At 43.6% G+C, this 25909-nt stretch overlaps 1 protein-coding gene across 4 annotated transcripts in view; it reads right to left on the reverse strand.

Moving 5' to 3' along the window:
- msrab (methionine sulfoxide reductase Ab) overlaps positions 1 to 24790 on the reverse strand; it is a 46286-nt gene extending 21496 nt beyond the window's left edge. Inside the window, exons 1-4 of one of the 4 annotated variants that reach the window (XM_075448038.1) lie at positions 24601 to 24790; positions 16851 to 16919; positions 8832 to 8951; positions 4166 to 4270 (exon numbers count right to left, since the gene is read on the reverse strand). In XM_075448038.1, coding sequence (XP_075304153.1) covers positions 4166 to 4270; positions 8832 to 8951; positions 16851 to 16919; positions 24601 to 24769 — 463 coding nt within the window. In that variant the 5' untranslated portion in view covers positions 24770 to 24790. Of the gene's footprint in view, positions 1 to 4165; positions 4271 to 8831; positions 8952 to 16850; positions 16920 to 19557; positions 19641 to 24600 lie in introns of those variants that run through there. The other 3 variants (XM_075448041.1, XM_075448039.1, XM_075448040.1) reach the window with 3 other exon arrangements.
- Positions 24791 to 25909: the final 1119 nt, after the last annotated feature.

Consider the following 25909-nt stretch of genomic DNA (forward strand, 5'->3'; position numbering starts at 1 on the left):
TCTATGTGGGCTTTTCTGCATCTAATACTTTATCAGGCTTCATTTAGCTAAACTAAGTTCAAGCTTTTTTTCGAGACTCACATTCCTTAAATCCAGTTCTCATCTTTAAGCCCATGTATGTCCAAGCAAGATGAAACGGGGTCAGTGGAGACACTGACAGTTACACACATTCGGTCTTACAAATTCAAGAGTGAAAAGAAAAGTAAATTTAAAATGTATCATTTTCAATGCAAACAGAAGGACACGCGTGGGCTCAACCCCCATACTGCGCGCACACGTGCCACAATCTCCATAAATTAAGGCCGTCAGCATATGTGAGGGTGTAATAACTGACACCTGGTAATGAGCACAGCATCATCAGCCAACCACATGAGAGAATAGGGGTCGAGTTAGAAGTGTGGGGGTGGCTGAGGCCACAGGTCAGAGGTCAAGGTCTCCTCTGGGGGGGTTGCTTTAGATGGCAGGGGCACCCCTAACATTGAGGGATGGAGTGACACAGGGGAATATGGGGTACCCCAACAGGGAATTGGCGTGTGTCGCAGCCAGCTGGGGTTAAGATATTATATAAAGGAATATTCATGCTCATTTCAGCTGTCAGAACGTAACTGCCACCAGATGGAAGACAGCTTGATTGATGTTCATTTTGTGATCTGACCCAAGAAATGCTAAATCTGTGACACTGTGATAAGAAATCTTACTGATCTATGTGATAAGCTGCAAAAATAGGTCATCACGAAGAGTGCAACAACCCAGCAAACAGTCAACATTGCATTATGTAGGTTTTATGAAAAAATAAATCAAGCCGAGTGCTCAAATGAAGAAAAATTATAGCCAACATTTTCAAACTTGTTAAATAGATTGGAATATACCACTCTGTACTCTGTGACTCCACCGGCACTTGCCTACTAGGGTGAGCGTGCATGTACGTGCAGACGTTATCAAATGAGGACAGCTGCGTCGGCCATTTTAGCTGTGCATTTCTGCTTTTGTGTCTATCGGCATATGCCTGTGATGCCTGTTCACTGACGCAGCATCAGCAGCCCACACCATAAATACTACATGGCCTCAAAAAAAATAGAGAAGATGAAGGGAATGAGGGAAGAGGAAGTAAAGGAGAGGGAAAGAGATGAGGAGGAAACAATAAGAATGGGGGAAAGCCTCGGTTGTTAAGATGAAGGGCGGCTAAAGGGGGGTTGGAGGATGAGATGGGAGAGCGTTGAAGATGGGGGTGGGGGTTGGGGTGAGGAGAAGGGAGGAGAGAGTGACTAAGAGATAAAAGAGAAGTGAGTGTGTTCGTGTGATGAGCGGATGGCCTCAGGGAGCGGTCGACTCAGTGTGCTGCTCTGCGGATGTACTGACGGGCTTTGGGCCGCTTGCTCACTCAGTTGCCCCTCTGCTCCCTTCACTTCGAAGAGGACAAGGATGGGGGGTGCAGGTGAAGCGGGTGAGGTGGGGGAGGATGGGGAATAATGCGCAAATGTGCAGGGAGCAAAGAATTGCGGGACAGAAGAGAGGAGGAGAAGGCAAAGAATCATCGAGAGAGGGGCGAGAAGAAGCAATGACTTTATCTTTGAATACATCAAAGCATTTCAAAGACAGGCAGAGTGACAGAATAGCAGAGTATGAGTAAAAGAGAAAAATAGATGGATGACTTGAAAAGTTGGCAGAATGAAAAAAGGCCATGTAACATGTTCCACCCTCCATTATCAGTTAAGGGGACAAGGAAACCAGGGAGGAAATCAAGCCCTAAAGGTGTAACAAGATGATGATCTGCATGTGCAGCTTCATGCAGCTTCTGCTTGTATAGTATGGCCATGAGTTACGCCAGTTCACATATCCAAATGGTTGCATGAGCCCTTACATGTGATTGGAAGTCAAATATAAGTGATGAGCAGTGTGTGAAAATACAGCAAGATGTGTTTGTGTGTAAAAAGTGATCATTCCAAATCAAATCATCTTTTCAGGCAAGAAAAGTAGGCTTCTGACAAGCAGAAGCCCACTTTGTTGACGGTTTGTCTGAACTCGAGCACTTGGCAGGAACTCTTGTGAAGGTGTTCTCCTGAAGAGATGTCTCAACACAGACATAAGAAACTTATGATATGGAAGCATGTTGAATTGGGGGGGTTTATGCAACATCCCAGGGAAGCCAGCAGATTGAGAATAGTGTTGCTGAATATGGAAAGAGGGCATACAGCAAAGGCTGCTGGGAGTTTCTTATTGGCTGCTAATGTTGCTATCCAGGCCGGGATTGGCTGAGCTGATGCAGCCCGACATCACGTTGTCGGGACTAAACCCTTTTGAACTGAGGCAAAGCAGGGAGGCACAGAAATCAAAACACATACACGCACACTCACATATATGTGCATGCACACAATTGAAGATGCACACTCATATATATGAATTACAAGGAAGTATTACATGCAACTGAATATACACAGAGTATTAAATAAACCTGTGCGCTGTGTTGATACGTGTCAGGAGAAAACAGAATACATAATGCTTCTAGGCTCGTCTCCATGCTCCATCGGCAGTAAATCTGTGGAGTTAAAAGGGAGAAGAGTGAACTTCCTTAATTTCTCCATTCTCTTTTAAGCCCAGCTCTAAGGTGGACAGAATAAATTGGAGCTTAAGCATGCGTGAAGGCACAGCCAGCGGGCCCCTTTCCACCACTCCACGCTACATTTGTCAAATCAGAAGAATTTCTGCTACACGTAAACCCCGAATCTGAGAGGAGAGAAGCGGCAAGGATTCATATTTAAGTCACACACAAGGAACAACAGTCCTGTGTGTGCGTGTGTGTGTTTGGGTAGGTGGGGTGGGGGAGTGTATATTTGAGTTTGCGGTTATTTTCTAAATATGTCGCTTGGTCTTAACTGTGACCAAAAAAAACAAAGCAGAGTGCATAGAAAATAAGCTGCATACAATTAATAAAACATGAGATGAGACAAGGCATTGAGTCAGGGGAAATGTATGACTACTCTTTTGGCCTCACTGCCTCCCTCTCATGCCCTGTAGCATGTCGGCTCAACCCTGCCTGTGCCTTTGCCAGAAGTGAGACGCATCTCTGCCCAAGACTGTGGTGAACAGGGGACAAATCTCTTCTGATGGAGGATGTGCTTCTCAGACCAACTTCAAAAGTCTGTTCTTTCCTTCATAAACAAACCACAAACTGAAGAGTTGACCACTCCGCTTGTGTATGCATTTCTATGAGTAGTGGTTGTACTTTGGAAAACACGGTGTATATTTTGGTGGATTTACGTCACACGGATGCAATCGTGAGAGATGCAAAAAGGATAACGGGACTGGCGCGGCCAGCAGCGCAGAGTGTGGTGTGCGTGCTTGTTTTAAGGCTGAAGGTTGGGCCTATGAATCTTTGATCCATCTCTTCCCAACTTGTCATCTCCCTCCCTTCATTCAATATGAGCGAGCAGAGTGCCACTTTGCCCATCTTTTCCCTCTCACACATACATGCACACACACCCTCCATGTGTCCTCCTGATGCATTAATGTTCTTACATTACCTCCTCCAGTGAACACGGAAAAAAAGAGAGCAACAGACTTGAAGAGGTGGAGAGATGGGTTTCCAGGGGTTCTCTTATCGACGCTGTGTGTGCGTGTGTGGCGGTTATGGGGCAATCTTTATGGAGTTGTGTAGATATATGCATCACAAGCCAAACATTTAAATTACTAAGGTGAAATATTATGCCACGGCAGCTCGGTTTTTAAAAACAATCATTAGCTTCCAGTGATTGACAACTAAAAAAAAATAAAAAAAATGATTAAATGAAAAATTCCCAGACATCCTTCGACATAGAAAAATATAATTTAGTACAATCACGACCTAAGTTAAAAGCCCATAGGAGAACTGAATGATAAAAGGCTTTTTTATACTGGATAAAGTAGATGCCGTGCACATGCTCAGCTACACTTTCACAAATGGGGCTTGTACATGCCACACACTGGTGTGTCCCTCCATGGATGGCTGGATCTCAGACACATTAACACTGTCTAGCGTTGACTTAAAACCACGAGACCTCCCCCCAGCGACAACACACACACAGGCACATGCCTGGGCATCATCCTTCTGCTCTAATAAACTTTGTGCCCCTTGGGATGGGTCTTATTTGAGCGCGACTTTGAGGTTTGTGTGTGAGTGCGCTGCTACCTTGTGTAGGATCGTGGTTCTCCCAAAAGCGTTTGAGCAGCTCCTCAAGGCTGATGTCTTTAGGCGAGAAGACAACTCTCACCACCTCAGTGTGGCCTGTCAGACCTGGAGGGAAATCACAAATTTGCATTCATCAACATTAAGTGGAATAGATCTCATTCCATTCTGTCCCTCTACATTGAAAACACTCAACATAACAGCTAGTTAATGCGGAAATAAAAGCAACTCCAAGTTAAAATTGCAAAGCACGGCAGAGGAAAGGCATGCCAGACTCGTGTGTGCACGTGTCACCGAGTGCAAGTGCCACAGGTAGAGGAGAGTCAGGTTGAATCCACTATGTGCTGTTATTGCTCATGGCACCACGGGGGAGAAAAAGTGTCAGAGAAAGAGGCAGATAGAGAGAGAAAGAAGGCTCGGTAAAGGCTGGAGCTTGTTGTGGAGGCTGACAAAAGCTCATAGACACTGGTTCTTGTCTGTAGGTGACAGGACCCCAGACCTTCATCCAACTGCCTGCAGGCATTCTCAAACAGGAGACTCTTCATAAATACGAATTCAAAAGGTTACGTATCAGGAAGTGATTTGACAAAAAAAAAAAAATATTCCACAAAAATGATCTGGTCCTCACCAGGTCTTAAAACTAAGTACATACAACCTCGGACGAACAACAATGGTACATATCGCACAGACGGATGCATCTGGAAATCCTAGGAAATAGGAAAAAGAAATGCCTGATTCACACATCTTGTGTGAGACCCAATTCCTCACTTCATTGGACAGCCAATGAAGTTAAGCCTCTTAGCTGACTTGTGAACATTCAAATTAATTCAAATTATAAGCAACGTACATGTCCCCTTTTTATTAAAACAAATACATTGAAATTGAAAAGTTACTTTGCTTGAAAAATAGATAATTTCAAGCTGAATAAACAGGGAGCACTTCAGCAGTTTAAACAGTTATTACTTAAGCTTTGCAGAGGGTTTCAGTCGTTTAGAAGTATTTGACAAAAAAATAGTTCACATTTGGTAGAACTGTTCACTTTTTCTTTTTTGAGGGAAATGGCAGCATGCAAGCACATGCTATTCTTTACCAGAGATCAACCCTGTGGGACTGCATCCATTTTTGCTGTACCCACAGTCCTAAGTGAGTTGTAGGCTCTCAGTCAAGGACCGGCGAAATCAACAAGAATGATAAAAATTCAATTGGAGCCATAGCCCCTGTCAAGACCTGTTGGAAAAAAAAGATGGCTTTACGCCATGACTCACCGAGCTTGTCCCATATGAAGGGGGCGAGAGGCTCAGAAGTAACAAGGATCAGCGCCACTAAAGCTGCTAGAGATTCAATTTTTGGCTGAAGGACCATTCAGCATGGTGAATAACCTTTAGGGTGCCCCTGGCTACACGAATCAACATGCCATCCTGTTGCCCTTTTTTAGTTGAACTTTTCCCTGCCGCTCAGAACAGGAATGAGGGATGCAGCACTGGACACCAATTAAAATGCTTGAAATTACCTTTAATAACACTTTCCTAGCAAGCAACAGTGACAAGAGTAATTACTGCCGTCTGTAGAGCTTTCACTTTTGTGTTAAGAGGCTTTGATGTTCATCCATCGGTTCTGAAGCTATTCCACTGCTGAAGCGTCAGGACTACAGGTGGAACTGGCTTGTGATATTTCTCATTTCTAATGCCAGCAGTGACCAAAGTTTAACAAAACATCAGGCATAACATGTGACTTTTTCCATCTCAATAATGTACCATACATACAGGTGCTGGTCAACGAATTAGAATAATTTGAAATAGTGCAATCATTAAATTCTTTGAATGCATTTTTTGTGCAGAAAGCAAATCAGGTGTTCACCGCACCTGTCCTACTCGTTAGACTAATCACAGATCTCGTTACCTGTAAAAAATTTGCTCAGCTGATCTTTCCAAAAGGCCCATTTAGGCCATTTAACTGTGACACTGTTGTTTTATTGAATTAGAATAATGGAGAAACCGTTTCATTGAATTAGAATAATTTTTATTATAATTAGAATCATCACTTTCTCAGTATTTTGTGGCTGCCCCCTTGGCTTGTATGACTGCCTGAAGTCTCCGCGGCATCGATTTGACCAGCTTGTCGCAAGTTTCCGCACTCACAGCTTCCCAGGCAGTGGCGATGTTCTGCTTCAGTTGGTCCAACGTAGTAGGCTTTCTGTCGCGAATTTTCCGCTTGACGATGGCCCAAAGGTTTTCAATGACATTGAGGTCAGGCGAGTTGGCCGGCCATGCCAAAACTTCAAGCTGTTTTTTAGTGAACCAATCTTTAGTCGACTTTGCCGCATGAGCCGGTGCAAGATCCTGTTGAAATATGAAGTCTTCTTCGCCGAACTGTTCCTCAACAGTCGGAATCAGGAACGTTTCCAGAACATCTTGATATACGGCCGCATTGACAGTCTTCTTGAGGAAGCAGAGTTTCCCTACAGTACAACCACGAGTGCGTGAAAAGATCCGTCAAGTTTCCCCAGAGCGTTATGGTCTGGGGATGCATGTCCGCTCGAGGTGTAGGGAAACTCTGCTTCCTCAAGAAGACTGTCAATGCTGCCGTATATCAAGATGTTCTGGAAACGTTCCTGATTCCGACTGTTGAGGAACAGTTCGGCGAAGAAGACTTCATATTTCAACAGGATCTTGCACCGGCTCATGCGGCAAAGTCGACCAAAGATTGGTTCACTAAAAAACAGCTTGAAGTTTTGGCATGGCCGGCCAACTCGCCTGACCTCAATGTCATTGAAAACCTTTGGGCCATCGTCAAGCGGAAAATTCGCGACAGAAAGCCTACTACGTTGGACCAACTGAAGCAGAACATCGCCACTGCCTGGGAAGCTGTGAGTGCGGAAACTTGCGACAAGCTGGTCAAATCGATGCCGCGGAGACTTCAGGCAGTCATACAAGCCAAGGGGGCAGCCACAAAATACTGAGAAAGTGATGATTCTAATTATAATAAAAATTATTCTAATTCAATGAAACGGTTTCTCCATTATTCTAATTCAATAAAACAACAGTGTCACAGTTAAATGGCCTAAATGGGCCTTTTGGAAAGATCAGCTGAGCAAATTTTTTACAGGTAACGAGTTCTGTGATTAGTCTAACGAGTAGGACAGGTGCGGTGAACACCTGATTTGCTTTCTGCACAAAAAATGCATTCAAAGAATTTAATGATTGCACTATTTCAAATTATTCTAATTCGTTGACCAGCACCTGTACAGCCATATTCGCTAATATACAGCTGTTAGACAGGTTTTTGAAAATCAGTGACAGTATGAGCTTAATTTTTTTTGTTTGTTTGTTTTTGGGTTTGTGTTTCACTTCACGCAGAGCACAAAGCGTTTTAGCTGTTTTAGGCTCTTGATTATATGCTGCAAACATCTGGTACCATGGACTGCGTTTGTGCTGTTAATCAGATGAGATCAAATATGCTGATTGGTGATAACATAATAAATTCTTCACTCTTAGCTGTCTGCATGTATCTGTCCACTCAAGAGTAATCTGACTGCACCACAACCTCTCTGGTTTATGTCTGTCAGACCATCCACCTATCTGCCAGTACTTCTCTCCTCCCCCTGTCTCTTCTGACACTTCCATCATCCTCCTCTTTCTGTCTGTCTATCTATCTGTCCTGCCCTGCCCTGGCTGTGTTGACAGCTCCTCGGTCTCATGCTGTCGCAGTGTTCTGTTCCGTCATGGCCACTGGAGCAACACATGCACTCTCTCACCCGACAGACAGGTAACCATTCTTTTTCTCAATTTTTTTCTCAAATTTTATTTCCCCTCAAAAGTTTATTTGACCCATCCCCTCCCTTGCCACTGCACTTAGTCTCTGTTTTTCTGTCATCCGTTTCCATCTCCGACTTCCTCCACAGCTGAGCATCTTGTTGCTGGGGAGCCGATGGAAACCGGGACTGGGAAGCTCCTGACAGAAATCATGTGGAGGGTTCTGCTCAGAAAACCTGCCAGCCGATCCCAGAGCATCCTTTCCCTCCTCTCCACGAGTCTCATGCTGTGACCGCACCTTGACTCTATGCCTGCAATGATGCGCCCCGAGAATTAGAGAAACCCCAAACTAACAGCTCATGACTCCTGCAACACAAGACAGTGGCGCACAGCCAGACATCTTCATTTGAATTATACATCAACTCCCCACATAAAGCAGATATGACGGCTGTGATGAGGAAAATGGAACGAGACAAGTAGCCAAACATTTTCAACATCTTAGATAGCAAACAGAACACAGAACACGCGCTTGTGTTTCAAGCATCATGTTTGTCAAATTATATTCTCTTGGAAAGAAGTGCTTTCATGGCGCTTCATACACAGTAACTTCTGTTGGTGAAAACGCCGCAGTACAGCACAGTACAGAGCCCAATCCTTACAAGTAGGTCATGGGGGGGTGGGGATCGGGAGGGGGGTTGCGGATTGGGGGGGTGCAGCCCATCTGGAGCAGTGCATTCTGAGTAGTTGACTGCAGATGAAGGGAAGAGGCAAGAGGATGAGAGAGCTGTACATTCAACAATCTTTCTCTGTAAGTCACGCAAACCAACTTTACCTGATCATGGAAAGGTTGCATGACCTAATAATGTGAATTTAAGTGTGGAAGGTATAAATACCCAAAAATATGCAAAGAGAAGTACCTGAGCAGACCTCATGGTAGGTAGGGTTCGGTGTAAAACCACCTGCGTAGCCCACCTGTGTGGAGAAGACTCTTGGAAACCGCCAGAAAAGTTTTTCAGCTCCCCAGAAACAGCCCATTCCTGAACACACACACACACGCAAACACGTGCACAGTCAAGGCTTTTGTGTTGTGATACCATGTACTGTTATAATGTGTTACAAAACCCCAAACTTGTAACAGAAGATTTTATATTTGGTGTAGGAGCCAAAGTATACCTTTGCTTGTTTGTTTCTATATGTTTTACGTCATTGCGTTGATGACGTCAATGCGTGACACAGCCAGGGGTGTGGTTATTTTATGTTACCTATTGTGTGTGGTGGCGGGAGTTTTGAGACACAAAGAAAGAGAACGAGAAGCTCAAATATTTTTTGTTGACCGTCATTAGACGTCACTCTACTTTATAATCTCGCCGTTATTATGATCATTATCATTTATTGAATGATATCATTTTTTCCCTTTGCTTCATCTGCTCGTTGACCACAGTTTGGATTTTTGTCACAATAAACACCTTAAATGGATAATGGACACTTGGATTTCTTGGACGCGTCACAAATGGGCTTTTAAGTTTATCAGCGACTGAACATTCAAAAGACAGCCGCAACATTAGTCAACAAAAAATATCCTTGTCGGACTTGGAATACAACATACAATTGGACTTGCACGTTTGTGGAGCTTTGGATTTGGATATGGATTTGGACTTGCAAGTTTGTGGAGATTTGGATTTGGACTCGCAATGAATTGGATTCAGCTCGCCGGTATTAAAAAAAAAGACCACAGCGGAGCGCTGCGTAAAAGCAAAGGAATAACGAAATGGAAAGAAAGAGCGGCGGCGCATCACAGCCAGAGATGGTATGTTGAGATTCCTTCTGTGTGTTTATGAATTGTGGAACACAGTTTGGATGTGTTGGATTTGAAGTGGATGCCGTTTGTCTATTGGGGACTGTTTGGCTTGTGTTTGCGCTGGATACGCCGAGATCAGCGGAGATTTGGAACGCGCGCATTGAATCGTTGTGGCACTGTGCCTGCTTGTTGAATGTATAGAGCGCACGGACTAAAAGTTGGAGCTGAACGGGAACGGATTAATGAGTGAGACAATGGATGTGGATGATGGAATGGAGAAGAGGACGGTCAAGCTTACAATCAAAGCGTTGGCTTGTAAAATTGAAACCCTGCAAAATGAGCGTCAAGCGGCGATGAAAAAACTCAAAGGACGCACACGGGAAATTAAAGAACTCATGAAAGATGATGAAAATGTAAAGAACGTGCAAGTCACCCTGGAGAAGCTGATTGAACTTTATGAAAATGCAAAGGATGCGCACGAATCAGTTATTGTATTGCTTCCTAAGGAGGAACAAGAAACTCAGACGGACTGGTTTGCACGTGTAACCAAATACAACGCAGATTTTGTGGAGGATGTGAAATAATGGCTGTTTGAGATTGAAAGACACTCTATGCAAACAGATCATGTGACTGTGGACTTACCAACCGCCGCAGAGGCAGACACTTCTTCCATCTCACCTGAAAAAACACCTGTTGAAGCAAGGGAGGAAATTCCTCTCCCTCAGCTAAACCCAAAAGCAACATCTGATGTGCAGGAACTGATTCAACCAGGTGACAGTGTGTCTAATGTTGCAAGCAGCAAGAGAAGCAAACACAGTTCCAAAGCATCAAATACATCATCTGCGCGGATTAAAGCCGAGGCTGAAGTCGCTGCTCTTATTGTTCGAAAAAAAACTGCTGAAAGGTAAACATGCACTCGAGGAACAAGAGGACTTGTTGAAAAGGAAAAAAGAGCAGTTGGAGCTGGAAGCAGACATTGCTGCTACTATGGCCAAGGTGCATGTACTCGGAGCAGCAAGAGGATCAGCATACAAACTCATCTAACTAAAAGGTCTGATGGTATGATGTCATATTTTGAAAAAAAACAAGGAAAGAAAGCTCTTCATGTTGAAGCAAAATCTCTTGTGCCAAATTCACAAAACATGTATCCACATGGACATAATCTCCCAGATCAAAACGTCACAAACATCACCAATCCACAAACCATTGTAGGACCTACAGCTGCAACTCGCACCCAACCTACCATTACAGATCCCAGGACACTCAACTCACGCATCGTGAATGCAGGTGATCATGCACATGTGACAACTCCAGCCATCTTACCTACCTTAAAGCTGCGGTGGGCAACTTTTTTTTAGTCATATTAGCTTGAACTGTCATGGGATTCTGGAAGTAGAATATTAAATAGGCTGTTTAGGAAAAATAACGAAATCTGTAGCTCCCTCTGAAGCCTGTAATCATGCTTGCAAAAACCGAGCGCTCCCGGCTGTTTTTAACCAATCAAGTTAGGGTGGAGGAATCCTACCTGTCAATCACAGCTTGTGCACACGCTGCTGAGCGTGAGTCTGCCCCAGCTTGTGTGCGCTCACACTGGTGTGAACTCACGTGCACAACCTCGTCCACAGAGGGGGAGGGGTTTGGGGGGCGATTCGGAGCTTGTTAGAGGTTGGGGGAGGGACCTGAAAGTTGTATCAGTTCGAATTTTCCGACTTTAGACTCGTAATTTTGAAAACCTGCCGACTGCAGCATTAAACAATTGTGAGCAGAACAAGATATATTCAGTTATGGAAAAACAGAATGAAATCACTGCACTGTTAATTAATCAACAATGCCTTTCTTCTATGCCAAAGAGGGGAATTCAAGTTTATGATGGTGACCCCCTTCAGTACCAAACATTCATTAAGTCATTTGAACACAGTATTGAAAGCAAGAATGACAACTACAGAGACTGTTTATATTACTTGGAACAATACACAAGAGGACAGCCGAGGGAAATCGTAAGGAGCTGCCTACACATGGACTCAGACAGAGGATACAGGAAGGCTAAGTCTTTACTTCGGGAGCATTTTGGCAACGAGTATAAAATTGCTAGAGCTTACATGGACAAGGCTCTTGCATGGCCATCAATAAAACCTGATGACACAAAGTCCCTTCAAGCATACACTCTTTTTCTACAAGGATGTTGCAACGCCATGGAAGATGTGAACTACATGAAGGAGCCTGACATGCCTTCAAACATGCTTGTCATTGTAAAGAAATTGCCCTATCGGCTGAGGGATAAATGGAGAACTCTGGCTTGTGATATCCAGGAAAAACACAAACAAAGAGCTACCTTCAATGAGGTGGTGTATTTCCTGGAAAGACAAGTAAGGATTTTGACAGACCCAGTGTTCGGAGATATTAAAGACACTCCAGCAGTGAGCAAAGATCTAAGGAAGTCCAAGTCACAACCGCAACCAAGGATAAAAGGAAGTATCTTTGCCACCACTGTGACACTTAAAGACAAAAATGGAAAAGGCATGAAAGAAAAAGAAAGTTTGTTGGACTTGAAAAGCTGTTTGTTTTGTGAAGGTGTGCATGCTTTGGATGTATGTTCAAAACTGGAAAAGAGGACACATAGTGAGAAAATTGCTTTCATGAAAGAAAATGGAATATGTTTTGGCTGTTTGTGCAGAGGACACCTCAGCAAAGACTGTAGAAAGCGACTCACTTGTGACATATGTGGTTGGAGGCATCCCAGGATGTTGCATATTCACCAAAGGAAAAATGAGACGGACACATGGCAAACAGAGACTAAGGACACAGCTAAAAGGAGTGCTGTAGCTTCGGTTCAAACCAGTGGTCTTACTGGGGCCGGTGAGGATAACTGCAAACTTTCAATCGTGCCTGTGCAGGTGAAAGCCAAGAAGGGGAGTGCAATAGTACATACTTATGCATTTCTTGACCCAGGTAGCACTGCATCATTTTGTACAGTGGGCCTAATGACTAAGCTTAAGCTCCAAGGAAGAAGGTCAAGTATTCTTTTGAGAACCATGGGTCAAAGAAAGGTCGTTGGAACCAACATTGTTTCAGGTCTTGAAGTTGCTGGACTGGATAGCAGCCATTTTTGTGATCTTCCAGGTATATACACCCAGAAGACTATGCCCGTGCATCAAGGAAACATCCCACATCAGAAATATGTCGAACAGTGGTCTCATCTGAATAATGTCCATCTGCCTGAAATTAATTCTGGGATAGAACTGCTGATTGGCTCGGACGTGCCAAAGGCTCTGGAACCACTTGAGGTTATACAGAGTGTGGGAAATGGACCTTATGCTGTTAAAACCATGCTTGGCTGGACAGTTAATGGACCACTGGGAAAAAGGGATGATGATGCTCAGGAACAGTCAACAGTTAATGTCAACAGGATCTCAGTTGTGAAACTTGACGAGCTGTGGGAGCAACAGTTCAGAAATGACTTCCCTGAGTGTGTCAGAGAGGATAAGGAACCGTCAAAAGAAGACAGGATGTTTTTGGATCTGGTCTCACAATCTACCACACTAGTTGATGGCCATTATTGCATTCATTTACCTTTAAAGGAAAAGGAAATATGTATGCCGGACAACCGAAGTGTTGCTGAACAACGCACACTAAACTTAAAGGAAAGATTTAAAAGGGATCCACCTTTTCACTCTGATTACACCAGCTTCGTGTCTGACATGTTAGCCAAAGGTTACGCTGAAAGGGTACCAGATTGTGTCTTGGAACGCAGTGATGGCAGAAAATGGTATTTGCCCCATCATGGAGTCCTACATCCACAAAAGAAGAAACTAAGAGGGGTGTTTGACTGTGGAGCAACGTTTCAGGGAGTTTCACTGAATTCTCAGCTCTTACAGGGGCCAGACCTGACCAGTACGCTAATAGGAGTCTTGGCTAGATTCCGCAAAGAAGCTGTTGTCATCGCTGCAGATATTGAGGCAATGTTTTATCAAGTCAAGGTGCCAAGTGAAGATCGGGATTTGTTACGATTCTTATGGTGGCCTGATGGAGACTACACTCAGAACATGGTGGAATACAGAATGATGGTGCATCTGTTTGGAGCGACTTCGTCCCCCAGTTGTGCAAACTTTGCACTTAGAAAATGTGCTGAGGACAACGTGAAGGAATTCAGCCCTCAAGCTGTAAACACTGTCATGAACAATTTCTACGTGGATGATTGCCTCGCGTCAATAGCTTCAGAGGAGGATGCAATAGCTCTCTACCAGGAGCTGCGAGCTATTTGTTTCAAAGGAGGTTTTGTGCTTAACAAGTGGATAAGTAACAGCCGTTGTGTGTTGATGTCCATACCTGAAACAGAGAAAGCAAAAGAGATAAAGAATTTGGATTTGGATCGTGACAACTTACCTGTGGAGAGAATGCTGGGTGTATAATGGTGTGTACAGTCTGATGTCTTCAAGTTTAAAATCATCTTCAAAGACACACCACTCACAAGAAGAGGAATCCTTTCAATAGTGAGCTCGATATATGATCCCCTTGGAATATTGTCACCTTTCGTCTTGACCGCCAAGAAAATCCTGCAAGATTTGTGCAGAAAAAAGGTTGGTTGGGATGATAAATTACCTGATTCCACTGTACAGGAATGGATGCGTTGGATTCAAGAGCTTCAGGAGCTAGAAGACTTCGAGGTTGACAGATGCTTCAAACCCACAGACTTTGGAACAGTTGCATCTGCTCAGCTACATCATTTTTCAGATACATGTGAAGATGGTTATGGAACTGTTAGCTATCTGCTACTACATAACGACCATGGCCAAGCACACTACAGATTTGTGATGGGAAAAGCAAGAGTGGCTCCATTAAAGCCAGCCACTATCCCTCGAATGGAGTTGACTGCAGCTACAATGGCAAGCAGAATGGACACAGTGTGGAGAAAGGAGCTGGAGATGGAATTGGCAGATTCTATATTCTGGACCAATAGCACCTCTGTGCTCAAATACATCAACAACAAAACCACCAGATTCCGCACCTTTGTGGCCAACAGAGTGGCTGAAATTCACAAAGTCTCACATGCACAACAGTGGAGATATGTCAACACAGCTACCAACCCAGCAGACATGGCTTCACGGGGTTTAAGAGTTGAATCTTTTCTTTGAAAGGAAACATGACATTCTCCTCCTGGACTCATCTGAAAAGAGCAGTGGCATGGATACTCAGATTTAAGAGACTGCTTTTGCGTCTTAGCAGAAAAAGAAAACAAGCAACTTGTGTTCATGTTCGCTCAGATAACATTCATCACAAGCCCCTTTCACACTGCCGAATAACCCGCGTTTAATTCGCGAATTTAGCGTGTCCGCTGTTGCGTTCACACTGCCGACCCGGGCTGCCGCATCAACTCGACTCGCCTTTCGACCCGCGTCGGACCCTAGTCTTTTTGCCGAGCCGAGTTTGATGTGAACGCAATCGACTCGGGTCGGACGTGGGCGTGACGTGAGGAGTTTAAAAGACAGAATGGACAGCTGATTCAGAACAACAGCGACAGGTGAGGACAAATTTTACTCTGTTTTAGCCTACATCAAGTTCGAGACATTTTTTAATATGGCCAACTGGGGAGACAAGGAGGTCCGCGAGCTCCTCAGCCTCCGAGCAGAGGACGTTATTTTTATATGGACCTCTGCTGGAAGGGCTGGCGAGAAAGATGGGAGAGCGCGGTTTCCCACGCACCGTAAAGTAACATCTCCATGAACATACAATTGCATAAACGATATCTCAAGGTGTCCCGCCATCGTTTGTTTGAAAAATTTGATGCAGACAGGTGTATTTAACCCTACCTCCGACGCATGGCTTGTGCCTACGTCATTGTACACGCACAGCATTTTATGTGTTTCGTGTGACGCTCTGCCACTAGGCAACGCCCCCTGAACTCGGCTTCAGGCGACACGGGTCACCCTGACACGCCAAGCGTTCACATTGCTCGACGCGGGTCGAAGGTGCAGTTTGGACCCGCTAAGGTAGCGGGTCTCAGTGTGAAAGGGGCTACAGAAACTCACCACAAAACAACACAGGAAATCTTCAGACCCTGGAAAACCCTCATCTCACCATGGAGGAACTGGCTGCTGCTGAAATGGAGATAATCTGCTTTTGTCAGAAGAGGAGGTTTGCACATGAAATTGCAAGTCTAAGGAAAGGAATGAATGTCAAGCAAACCAGCCACATTCATAAACTCAATCCCATCTTGGACAGCGATGTGCTGCGAGTCGGAGGCCGACTAAGCAGAGCAGCAATGCCAGAAGATGAAAGACAGAAATGGTCTAAAATCAGACGCAACTTCACACCAGGAGACATCGTGATCATCATGGACGAGTCAGCACCTCGAAACACCTGGCTCACTGGAAAAATTGCAAAGACCATTCTGGACAAAAGGGGACTCGTTCGTCATGTTCATTTCTGAACAGACCAATCAACAAAATCTGCCTTCTATTGGAGGCAGAAGGGCTTTGAAAAGCCCAAACAGACTTTGTTTCATTTTGTTTTGGACTTTGACCTTTGCCCCTTGCACACTACAGTACATACACTATGGACTATGGACTGATTCAGAGTGACAGTAAAGATCACTCTTTTTTCAAGATCTTCATAATGGACTCTCTATAATATTGAAATGTACTTATGTGTGTGGTTATTATTTATTATGTAATTATTATTGATTGAAGTATAATAATTAGGGGCCGGTAATGTAGGAGCCAAAGTATACCTTTGCTTGTTTGTTTCTATAGGTTTTACGTCATTGCGTTGATGACGTCATTGCGTGACACAGCCAGGGTGTGGTGGCGGGAGTTTTGAGACACAAAGGAAGAGAACTAGAAGCTCAAATATTTTTTGTTGACCGTCATTAGACGTCACTCTACTTTATAATCTCGCCGTTATTATGATCATTATTATTTATTGAAAGATATCATTTTTTCCCTTTGCTTCATCTGCTCGTTGACCACAGTTTTGATTTTTGTTACAATAAACACCTTAAATGGATAATGGACACTTGGATTTCTTGGACGCGTCACAAATGGGCTTTTAAGTTTATCAGCGACTGAACATTCAAAAGACAGCCGCAACATTTGGTTATTCCCCAATTAGAGAAAAAAAAAAACTGTTTGTGCCATCTCACCAAACATGATGGTCTCCATGCCTTCTGGAAAAGGCTCCACTGTGGGATTCCCATTGACTGCATGCTTGTCTGAGATGGGAAACAGCAAGGAAATACACTGTCAGATCATAACACTGCGACCCAACAGTATAAATTATAGTGTGTGTGTAAAGAGGCCCATTAGCGGCTTCAAGTCAGCCTCAAAGGTTCTAACTTCGTTACAGGCTGACCGAGGCCGGCGGATCAGAGCCAGAGGCCTCTGTGCAGGAAGACATTTAAAGGATTACACAGCTTTGACCACCATTCTGTCTCTCCCTTCTCCTCCTCTCCTCAATACACACAATTAAATACACTGAAGCAGTTATTGCTGGATCTCTCTCTTACTCCAGCGTATGATAAATGTGTCTGGTGTGCAGCTTGCCACTGCAGGGTGTCAACAAACAGACTCCTGAAGACACCTCAGGGGCATGTGACTCTCTAACCTAAGGTGCAGGGGGTAGCTTTGCAAGCACGCTGAATGCCATCCTCACCTTTGTCATGTTAAAAATACCCAATAAGTCAAACAAACTACTGAGAGGTGACACTCCACTGTTAACAGTGATGCATGGAATTAGACTGCTAAAAGGAAGTGTGTGTGTGTGTGTGTGTGTGAAGCCCACAGATGTGTTAGGAGGATTAGGGTTTAAGAAGACTGAGGTGACTTAGCGCGCAAATCTCCACTAAGCAAGGCTGGTTTGTACTGCAACCACTAATATTAGTCTACAGATAAACAGGCCACAGGGTACACCAAGAGCTTAGGCATACACCAAATATGGATGCTTGGTGTAAGTTTAATGTGTGACTGGCAGCGAAGAGATGTAATGTGTGACACTGACCTGAATACAAACAATCACTAATCTGACACAGACATAATAGTTCATTTCCTAGATAGGCCTAGGATGATCCTTAACTATGACAAAAGGCCAAAGACCAACAGCTACCTGTAGTTTATGTCAGACTTAAAGAGATTACCATGAAGCCAGAGCATAGACAGGCACTGAAAAGAAACTGTTTGGCCGTGTTGGGACCCTAAAGTTAAAGTTTTTTGAAGGAATAAAGGAAGCAGAAAGACTTGAGATGATAATATCTGTTTTTGTGTAAAGGCTAGTTTTTTTTGTTTTTTTTTTAATATCTAACAAAAAGGTTTAGTTTTTATGGGGAGTAACAGATTGCAGAAGCATAAAGGACTAAAATGTCACAGAGGCCTGGCTGCCCTCAGGCAGTCGCTTCCTGCCCTCCCGCTGTGCGACAGTTCTGTCTTTTAGCAGCAGGTTGGTTGGCACTGCCAGGTCATGTTCATGGGCACAGTCAGCTGCAATCAAAGGATATCTGTGTCAGTGACTGTGCTGGCGAAATTTTTTCTCAGTCCAGTGGGGTGACTTAAGGTGGTAGGAGGACATAGGAAATCTTCATCCTTCTTCTATGATCTATTGTCTCTGTCCTCCGCTCGATCTCACCCTTTTATCCTGTTTCTGGCCACTGTGATAAAACTGTGTTCTGATGTTGCCAAATAACTGCGAGAGGGAAATAAGAGAGTGAGAGGCGACAAGTGTGAGATAAAGGAGGAGGAGGAAGAGAAGTGGGAGGAGGAAAGATAAGCCTGCCAAAACAATGAAAGGAGTAAATAGCCAGTGAAAAGCAACAGATGAGGGTACCAGGGAGGGAGTGAAGGACTCTTTTGGCTTTCAGACTGCCATGCCTTTGGGCGCTTTATAAAAAAACAACAACTAAACACTTCAACCAAAAGAGAACACTGAGAAAACACACACACAATTAAGTAAACAAACAAAAAAGAAGAGGTAAAACTTTTGGCAAAGAACCTGTAAAAAAAGCAGTGTCCGAGCCAAACCTCGCCACCCTCTCGTCTCAGCCGCTCTCCATCTTCACTTTATACTCTCTCTCTCTCATACCACCTTCCCATCATCCCTCACTTTCCTCTGTGGACAAACATGCGCACGGCTGAGTGTGTGTGCACACGAGAACACAATCTACCACACATTCATTCGCAGAACAACCTCTGCAGTGGGTATTTCTCTTGCGGAGCATCTGGCAGAGGTCCAGAAGGTGCCAGGCTAGCTCTTTTCACTGTGCCTAGTCCAGTATACCCAAATCACCCCCCCACCCCTCGCCAGACCGGCACCCACACTCCATTCTGCCCGAATTACCCGACCTTACACACACAGGCACTGAGAAAGAACTGTCTGAATACCCTCACTACGCTGCCTCACTATGCCAGCAAAAGAAAGAATAGAGGGCGACAGAAAACAAGCAGGGAGGGTGACTGACTGAGCTTACAAAGGAAGGAAACAGGCAGAATATGGGGGAAGGATTCATGAGAGGATCTTTTTTTTTCCAACTTGGATGAGATATGGGCGTAATTTCTTTTGTGCGCCTTTGTTTTCAAGGATATTTGGAAAGCAAAGTTCACTCTATACAATACATCGGGACTAAAGCGAAACCCTTTGGTCACCTATTGTTGCTTTTAGCATAGCAGCTGTAGGCGGCTGGACCAGAACCAAAACATCAGAACGGACTCCCTGGCATTCTGCTTGAATCAAGGCTACCACCAGTCAGGGGCACAACGATCTATCCGTTGTTTAGCGGATAATAACACCCAGTTTGATTTTGTTTCGATGGGTTTTTAGTCTCTATTACCCTCCGGGTCTGCCTGTGGTCCTGTGTTTCTCACCCGTTGAACTGAAGTCCAAGTGCTGCTGCCTCCTCGCACAGAGACATGGGAGAGGTACTATCCCTGGATGCCAAAACTGGTGATAGAAGGTCGATTTCCAGGCTGCTCTGTTTTTTTCCTTCCAAAAATCCTCTCTTCCCCTTTCTCTTCCCCTTCCCTCCCTCTTGCTGTTTTTTCTTTCTAGCTTCACACAGGTTGGCAGCGAGTCAGGCACGAGTCGTCGGAGGAGGCTGATGCTTTATACTGTTGCCAACTACCCTCTGCTGCATGGGAGGATGGGTAGGTGGGGAGATCAAGTGGGGTAAAAGAGGGGAGGGGTAGAAATAGGCAAGATTTGGGGGGGGATGGGATCCATTTTTAAGAGCAGTAAGAGATAAAGTAACGACAGTTGCCAGTGTTCCCTTTAAACAGTCAACCAAACTCGGTATTGTGGCATATGCTAATATCTAAAGGTGTCACTGTCCAGGATTTGAAAACTGCCCGGACTCTGAAGAGAACAACTTTCAAACAAGTCATACATTCCAGGTATCCTAGCAATGGAAACAGTTGCTATGGAGAGCATTGCCTACTGTAGCACCGCCTCTATCATCTCCTTCCAGCAAGATGGAAGTACATCCTGTTAGGGCCTGTTCAAAAATCCTTCAAGCTGGTTTGATACAGAAAAGAAGCTGCATCATCCAACTGGCCTGAAAAAACCTGAATAATAAATGCATCTTCTTTCAAACTATATGGTCAAATTTACAGGAAAAAAAAAAAAAAGCCTTCGGACACTGCCTTTGGAGATAAACCCGAGCAAATTCATCCAATTTCTATACAAGGAGCTAAAGTCAAAGAGTGTACCGGACAAAACACAGAGTACACTTTTTAGGGCTTACAGATGAAACACCTTTTTTTTTTGCTCAGAAAAGATCCTAACCGAGTGACTAAGAAATATTTAAATGGCCCCCAAAATTAAAAGCTGCTTAAATTCACCCAATGCTGAGGAGAAAAAGCCCCAGTGCCTTCTTTCTCATCACCTTTGAGATACACTGCTCACCCCTTTACAAAAGGAGTTGATGCTCCCCGACGATTCCTTGCAGCAGCAACATGAAATGCGATGCACCATAGAGTTAACGTCAGATCAGAGTATTTACCATAACGCAGAGGTATGTCTTTCAGAATGACTTGATGACTTTTTAGCCAGATGATGTTCCGAGACTTAAAAGTATATGTGCAGAATAGCATTTCTAGGCCCACCATGTCAAACACTAATAATCATAATTGGAACTTATGAAGTGGATAGGTAACTGAAACTACTTTGTTTTAGTAATGAGACTTTTTGCCTATATATTTCTTCGTAAATTCCAACATTGACAATTAAGTAATATAGTTAATGGTATTGTCCATGTTTATGCAGTCTAAAGGAAATGAAAATGTATGTATACACTAGTTTTTCAATTGATATGTATATTTGGTGTTCTATGGCAATTCTTTAGAGAGCAAGATGGCCTACAGCCAATGTATAATGCTGATATCATATTCTTTTCATATTCATTTTTATTAAGCAATTTATTTACAATGCAAGTAAATGACAAAGTTGCTGAACTAAATAATATTTTGAATACTTACTTCTGTAAGAAAAAAAATAATAATAATAATCTATCCTGCTGCATGTATTTGGTACAAATGAGAATTATCAACTAAATAAAAGTCCATGGGTCATCCAGAACATCGTTTCAAAGCATGTATGCCTGCAGTACACAAGAACATAATGAACGCATTAAAATGCAGTTTCAGTAGTAAATGTGTAAGGCCTGGTTTACTTTGCTCATCGCCTTCATCTTTTAGCCCCTTCTGACTTCTGTGTCGCTCCTCTGCTTGACCTCTGGAAGTCTTCCAGATGAGAGGGAAAGCAAACTTCTTCTTTCAGGTTACATTCCTGCACTGTGATGCCAGCTGTAACACGGGAGGTACAGCACTATCCATGGGCAAATCCTTCTCATTTATTTATCTCATGTTTGTATACCTCATTTGCATGCTTTCTCACTCCCTTGCACACTCTTTCCTTCCCCTCTAAACCTAAAAGCAAGGGCGCGTGGAGATAGCAAAGCAGCAACAGAGAAATAATACCAGGAATGTATATCTTCGCCATGAACCTGCTTATAAGAGTCACAGCAAAGCACGTAACAGAGATTGATTTTGGTCAGCTGACTTCCCCCATCCTGTTCAGAAGAAATATTGGCAGTCTATCCTGCACTGACTCAAAATAATAGCTACCGTGCCCCTACCATGTAGCAATCTGCCACTGGATCATTCTCGCCAAGGTCACAGAGTACATCACGCAGAATGGGGCGAGGGAGGGAACGCAGGACCGCAGGATGTCTTAACAAGGAAAGAGGAGCTTCTTTAAAAGGCCTGGAGGGCTACGGGCAACTTTCAACATTAGTGATCTTCATCGTACGCAGGGACACAAGCGTTTGCACTCACACAAACGCAAGGCCGGGACTACACAGGGCATATGTGGAGGCAGTCCTTGCAATCCTTAAATTACTCATGCTTACAGGCCCACACCGACAAACCCCGTCCCCATGTAAACTGCCCCCATCCCCCCCACGGTGAAAGGGGAGGAACAGATTTCTGCCATGCCGTGTCTCCGAGCTGCTTCGACAGACGGAGAAGGAACTTACGACGGGGCGGAGCCTTCATGCGCATAATGCCCAGATGGACGCTGCGGCACCACTTCCTCCTATGCACTCACACAAAGCTCCCACAATGCACTTCGTGGGTGCTACAGTCTGAGTAGGTGATGAGTTGGGAGCACCAGGTTCATATTGCACCATGTTTCTCATATGTGGCACACCAGCCCTCCTGCCCCACAACTGAAATATGAATAGATTAACGAAGATATAAGAGGGAGACATCTGTCTCTACGCTACATAATAAGAACTGACGCGACTGCACACAGCAACGCAAAAGTAAAGAAACGCACAAAAACGTGAAGATGCATTGTCTAAGATAAGATAAGCCTAATTTTTTTTGTATATGTGCCATTAAAAGAGCTGAGAATTTGATCAATCTTGACTTATGCTACCCTAATTTAATCAACAACTATATGATACATACACCAGATATCCCAGCAGGCTATTGCTGCCACTGCGCATTTTGTGGACAACTCAAAGACTTCATTATAATCAAAGATTAAATCACTAAAATGCACCCAGTGGGTTAAAAGATATTAGAGCAAATGTGCTCTTGGCGCATTTGGTCCCACAAGTTAAGTATGCTTGATTAAGCAACCGTGAACAAAACTCGAACAAATCAACATCGGTATAAAAGCACTGTGGCGCGGTTTTGTTCAGAAGCACGTGTGTGCTTCTGTCGTATTCTGTGAGAGTAATACAAATAATGCATTAACCGCGAGCCCAGCGATGTACAGCTGGATGTCCCTCCAGAATCATCCACTACCTACTGCCCGGTCTGACCCTTCAATATGAAGAGTCGTACAGCAGGGTACACTTCAGTCAGTATGAAATCATGTCTTTACTGTATCATCAATCAGGCCCCGACATGTCTGGCGTGATCTGACAACCTGTGTTGTGGCAACATGACGTCAAGGACCTAAGTGGGGGAAGAAGAAAAAAAAAAAAAACGAGAGCAAGAGAGATAAATAACTTAAATACGAAATATATACATTCTAGACATGTTTTGTATTTTATTTGCATCCTCCTGAGTCCTGGGTCCACAGGGACACAAAAAATAAACCCGATGCTGCTGTGTGGACTTTTCCCCCCTCATAAACTAACTCTTGCTCAAAGACCATGCTTATTTAGGCTTCATACCTATCTGGTCCTACTCATCCCAAACACTCCGAAGAGATGAAAATGCCCATGAAAATCAAAGCTTGGGTCTTCGGAGGCTGCAATGGTGGTGCCTTCTGAGGTGTGTGGTTTTTTAAACGTGGTATTTTGGGGATTGTTATTAAAAATGTGTGCTTTTATTTATTTATTTTTTTCTTTTGTACAGAATTTTTAGTTTACCATACAAAAGGGTAACCTGTTAAACTAATGACTTGTCATTTTGCTTTTGCAGAATGGGAACAAGACAATGGGAACAAGACAACGGTTCAAGCCTGTGGAGGCAATTTCCACCAAGCGGTCTGCTTCAACCTTAATTCAAAGCAGGTTCTGTTACCAACTAGCAGACATCTTGCGGACTGAACATGCAGACACACTTCTGTAATAAAAGGTCTCCAGTTTGGTACCTTATTCTAAAATGCTGCAAGGAAATAGAAATAGAAAGAAAAAAACTGAGGGGAAAAAAAAATCATCTTATTTCTGAATGATGAGGCTGTTTTCTGTCATAATTTTTCAAATCATCTGTTCTGATCTTTTGCTGGAAAATAATGGGGCGCAATATGATGGAAATTTTTAAGGATGAAGGAAAGGACAAACATGCTGAAACAGAATCTGACCACATTAAGTAGTGGAACAACAGCTGTTCAAAAACACATTCCACACGAGAAAAAAAAAAAGAGAAAAAAAAGCGCTTTAAAGTTAGATTAAGTCATCTTAAATTGTTTTCCAGAGTCTAAATCATATAAGCATATATCCTAGTAGGATAATAAAATAAATTACATCACAAGCAAGACTGATCATTGAAAACATAAACATAAAAGCCACAAGTCAATGATATTGCGACGGGATGCTCACACTCAATCTTCTGTCTGTATTTATTTTAACAGGAATATCAGTTAGTAGGAATTTCTAAAAAATACATGAGAGTCGCTTTGAATCGTGCGGCCGCAAGGAATTGTGGGACAGCATAGCCCCCTTTCCTTTAACAAAGGGTGGCGCAGTGTTTTCTATGCGTAAGGAGGAAGGGAAACACTGAAGCGAAATTCCTTAACATTTTATATCATTCCAGCTGCACGAGTGATGGCTGCCGCTTAGATACTTCCGGGTCACTGTATTCAGCGCGGAACTTTCCCCAACTAAGAAATATTATTCAACCGGACCCGTCCCCCGTTTCCTCTTTATTTTACGAACTCGCCACGGTGTGATTTACCTGCCACGATAATTTTCTCCTGCCTTCCTCTCAGAGCTCTCTCCCTGCTCGGCAGCTGAGCCTTATCTGTCATTATATCAGCGGCAGCAAGCGACACATACGCTAGAAGCAGCCAAACGTTGTGTATTTGTGTCTGGGGAAGCAGCTGAGCCTTCCGGGATGCCTCCATTGCGGCGCGCGCTTACGTTGAACAACGGGGACAAGATGAAGTGGGAGGGGTGGAGAGACGGCGGAAAAAAAAGTAAAATATGCCATCGATATGAATATTCATAGCGCGTGGGCAACGTCGTGCACTGCATATTAACTAGTCAAGGGGTTAATATGACTTTGGCACAAAAGCCTGCAGAGCACCGTGTGCGGGAACGAAATTAAATTTAAATAAATATCCACTGCATTCGGCATGCAAATGAGCACTCACCAATTATCAGCTTTCATTCTGTGGGAGGCGCTTCTGGTAGACCAGGTTAGAATATGGATATTTAGATGGTTAGATACCTCTTTTATATTAAGGAATGCGTGTGAGAATGAGTGAATGGGTTTCAGCTGGTAGAGCCAACTGTCAATATCCCATAATACGCTTTAGTCTAGTGTTGTACTTTAAAAAAGAAAAAAAAAGTTACGTCCCTATTTGAAAAAGGCCTAACTCAACTTACTATAAATCCATTTCCCCAAAAGGCTAATTTAGACCCTTCTTAAAGTATTTTGCCACCACACTTTTAATGCCTCACATGTTGGGTTTCTGTCGGCTGTTATTCAAAACAAACCACTGTATTTTTCTTCAGAACATTCTATTGGCCGAAGTGTCATCCTGTAGGACATCCTCCATGATACTTAGACGTGCAGAAATGTGAAAAATGTTGTCTAAACTCTCCTGGCAAGACGTGCAACGGTGAACGTTAATGTCGTGAATCTAAAGCTGAATGTGATTTCAAAATGGAACATGAAGAAGAAACGGAAAGAAACACAATATCAGAATAGAAATAACTGGTCAGCTGATCTCTTGTTTGGATTAAAAATGGGTCAAAATCATTTCTAATGAAGAAGGGAAGCGGTAGAGGAAAAAGGGAAAAGAAAACCTTGTTGGAAGTCTAAAAACATGTAAATTGGTATGGATTTTAGCCCCAGCTCTACCACTCGTGTTCTTGCACGATGTAAACTGTCTTTGAACTGAAAAGATTAACTTTGAGTGCTTGAAAAAGTTACAAATCTAAGGTATCACATAATTGCTGTGAACGAGCTGAGAGCAAAATCTGCTAATTAACAAGCCGGTTTTGTGCCAAATTTGGATTCCTTGCAGAATTCAACCCTT

The sequence above is a fragment of the Odontesthes bonariensis genome, chromosome 17 (assembly GCF_027942865.1).
Source record: "Odontesthes bonariensis isolate fOdoBon6 chromosome 17, fOdoBon6.hap1, whole genome shotgun sequence".
Classification (NCBI taxonomy): Eukaryota; Metazoa; Chordata; class Actinopteri; order Atheriniformes; family Atherinopsidae; genus Odontesthes; species Odontesthes bonariensis.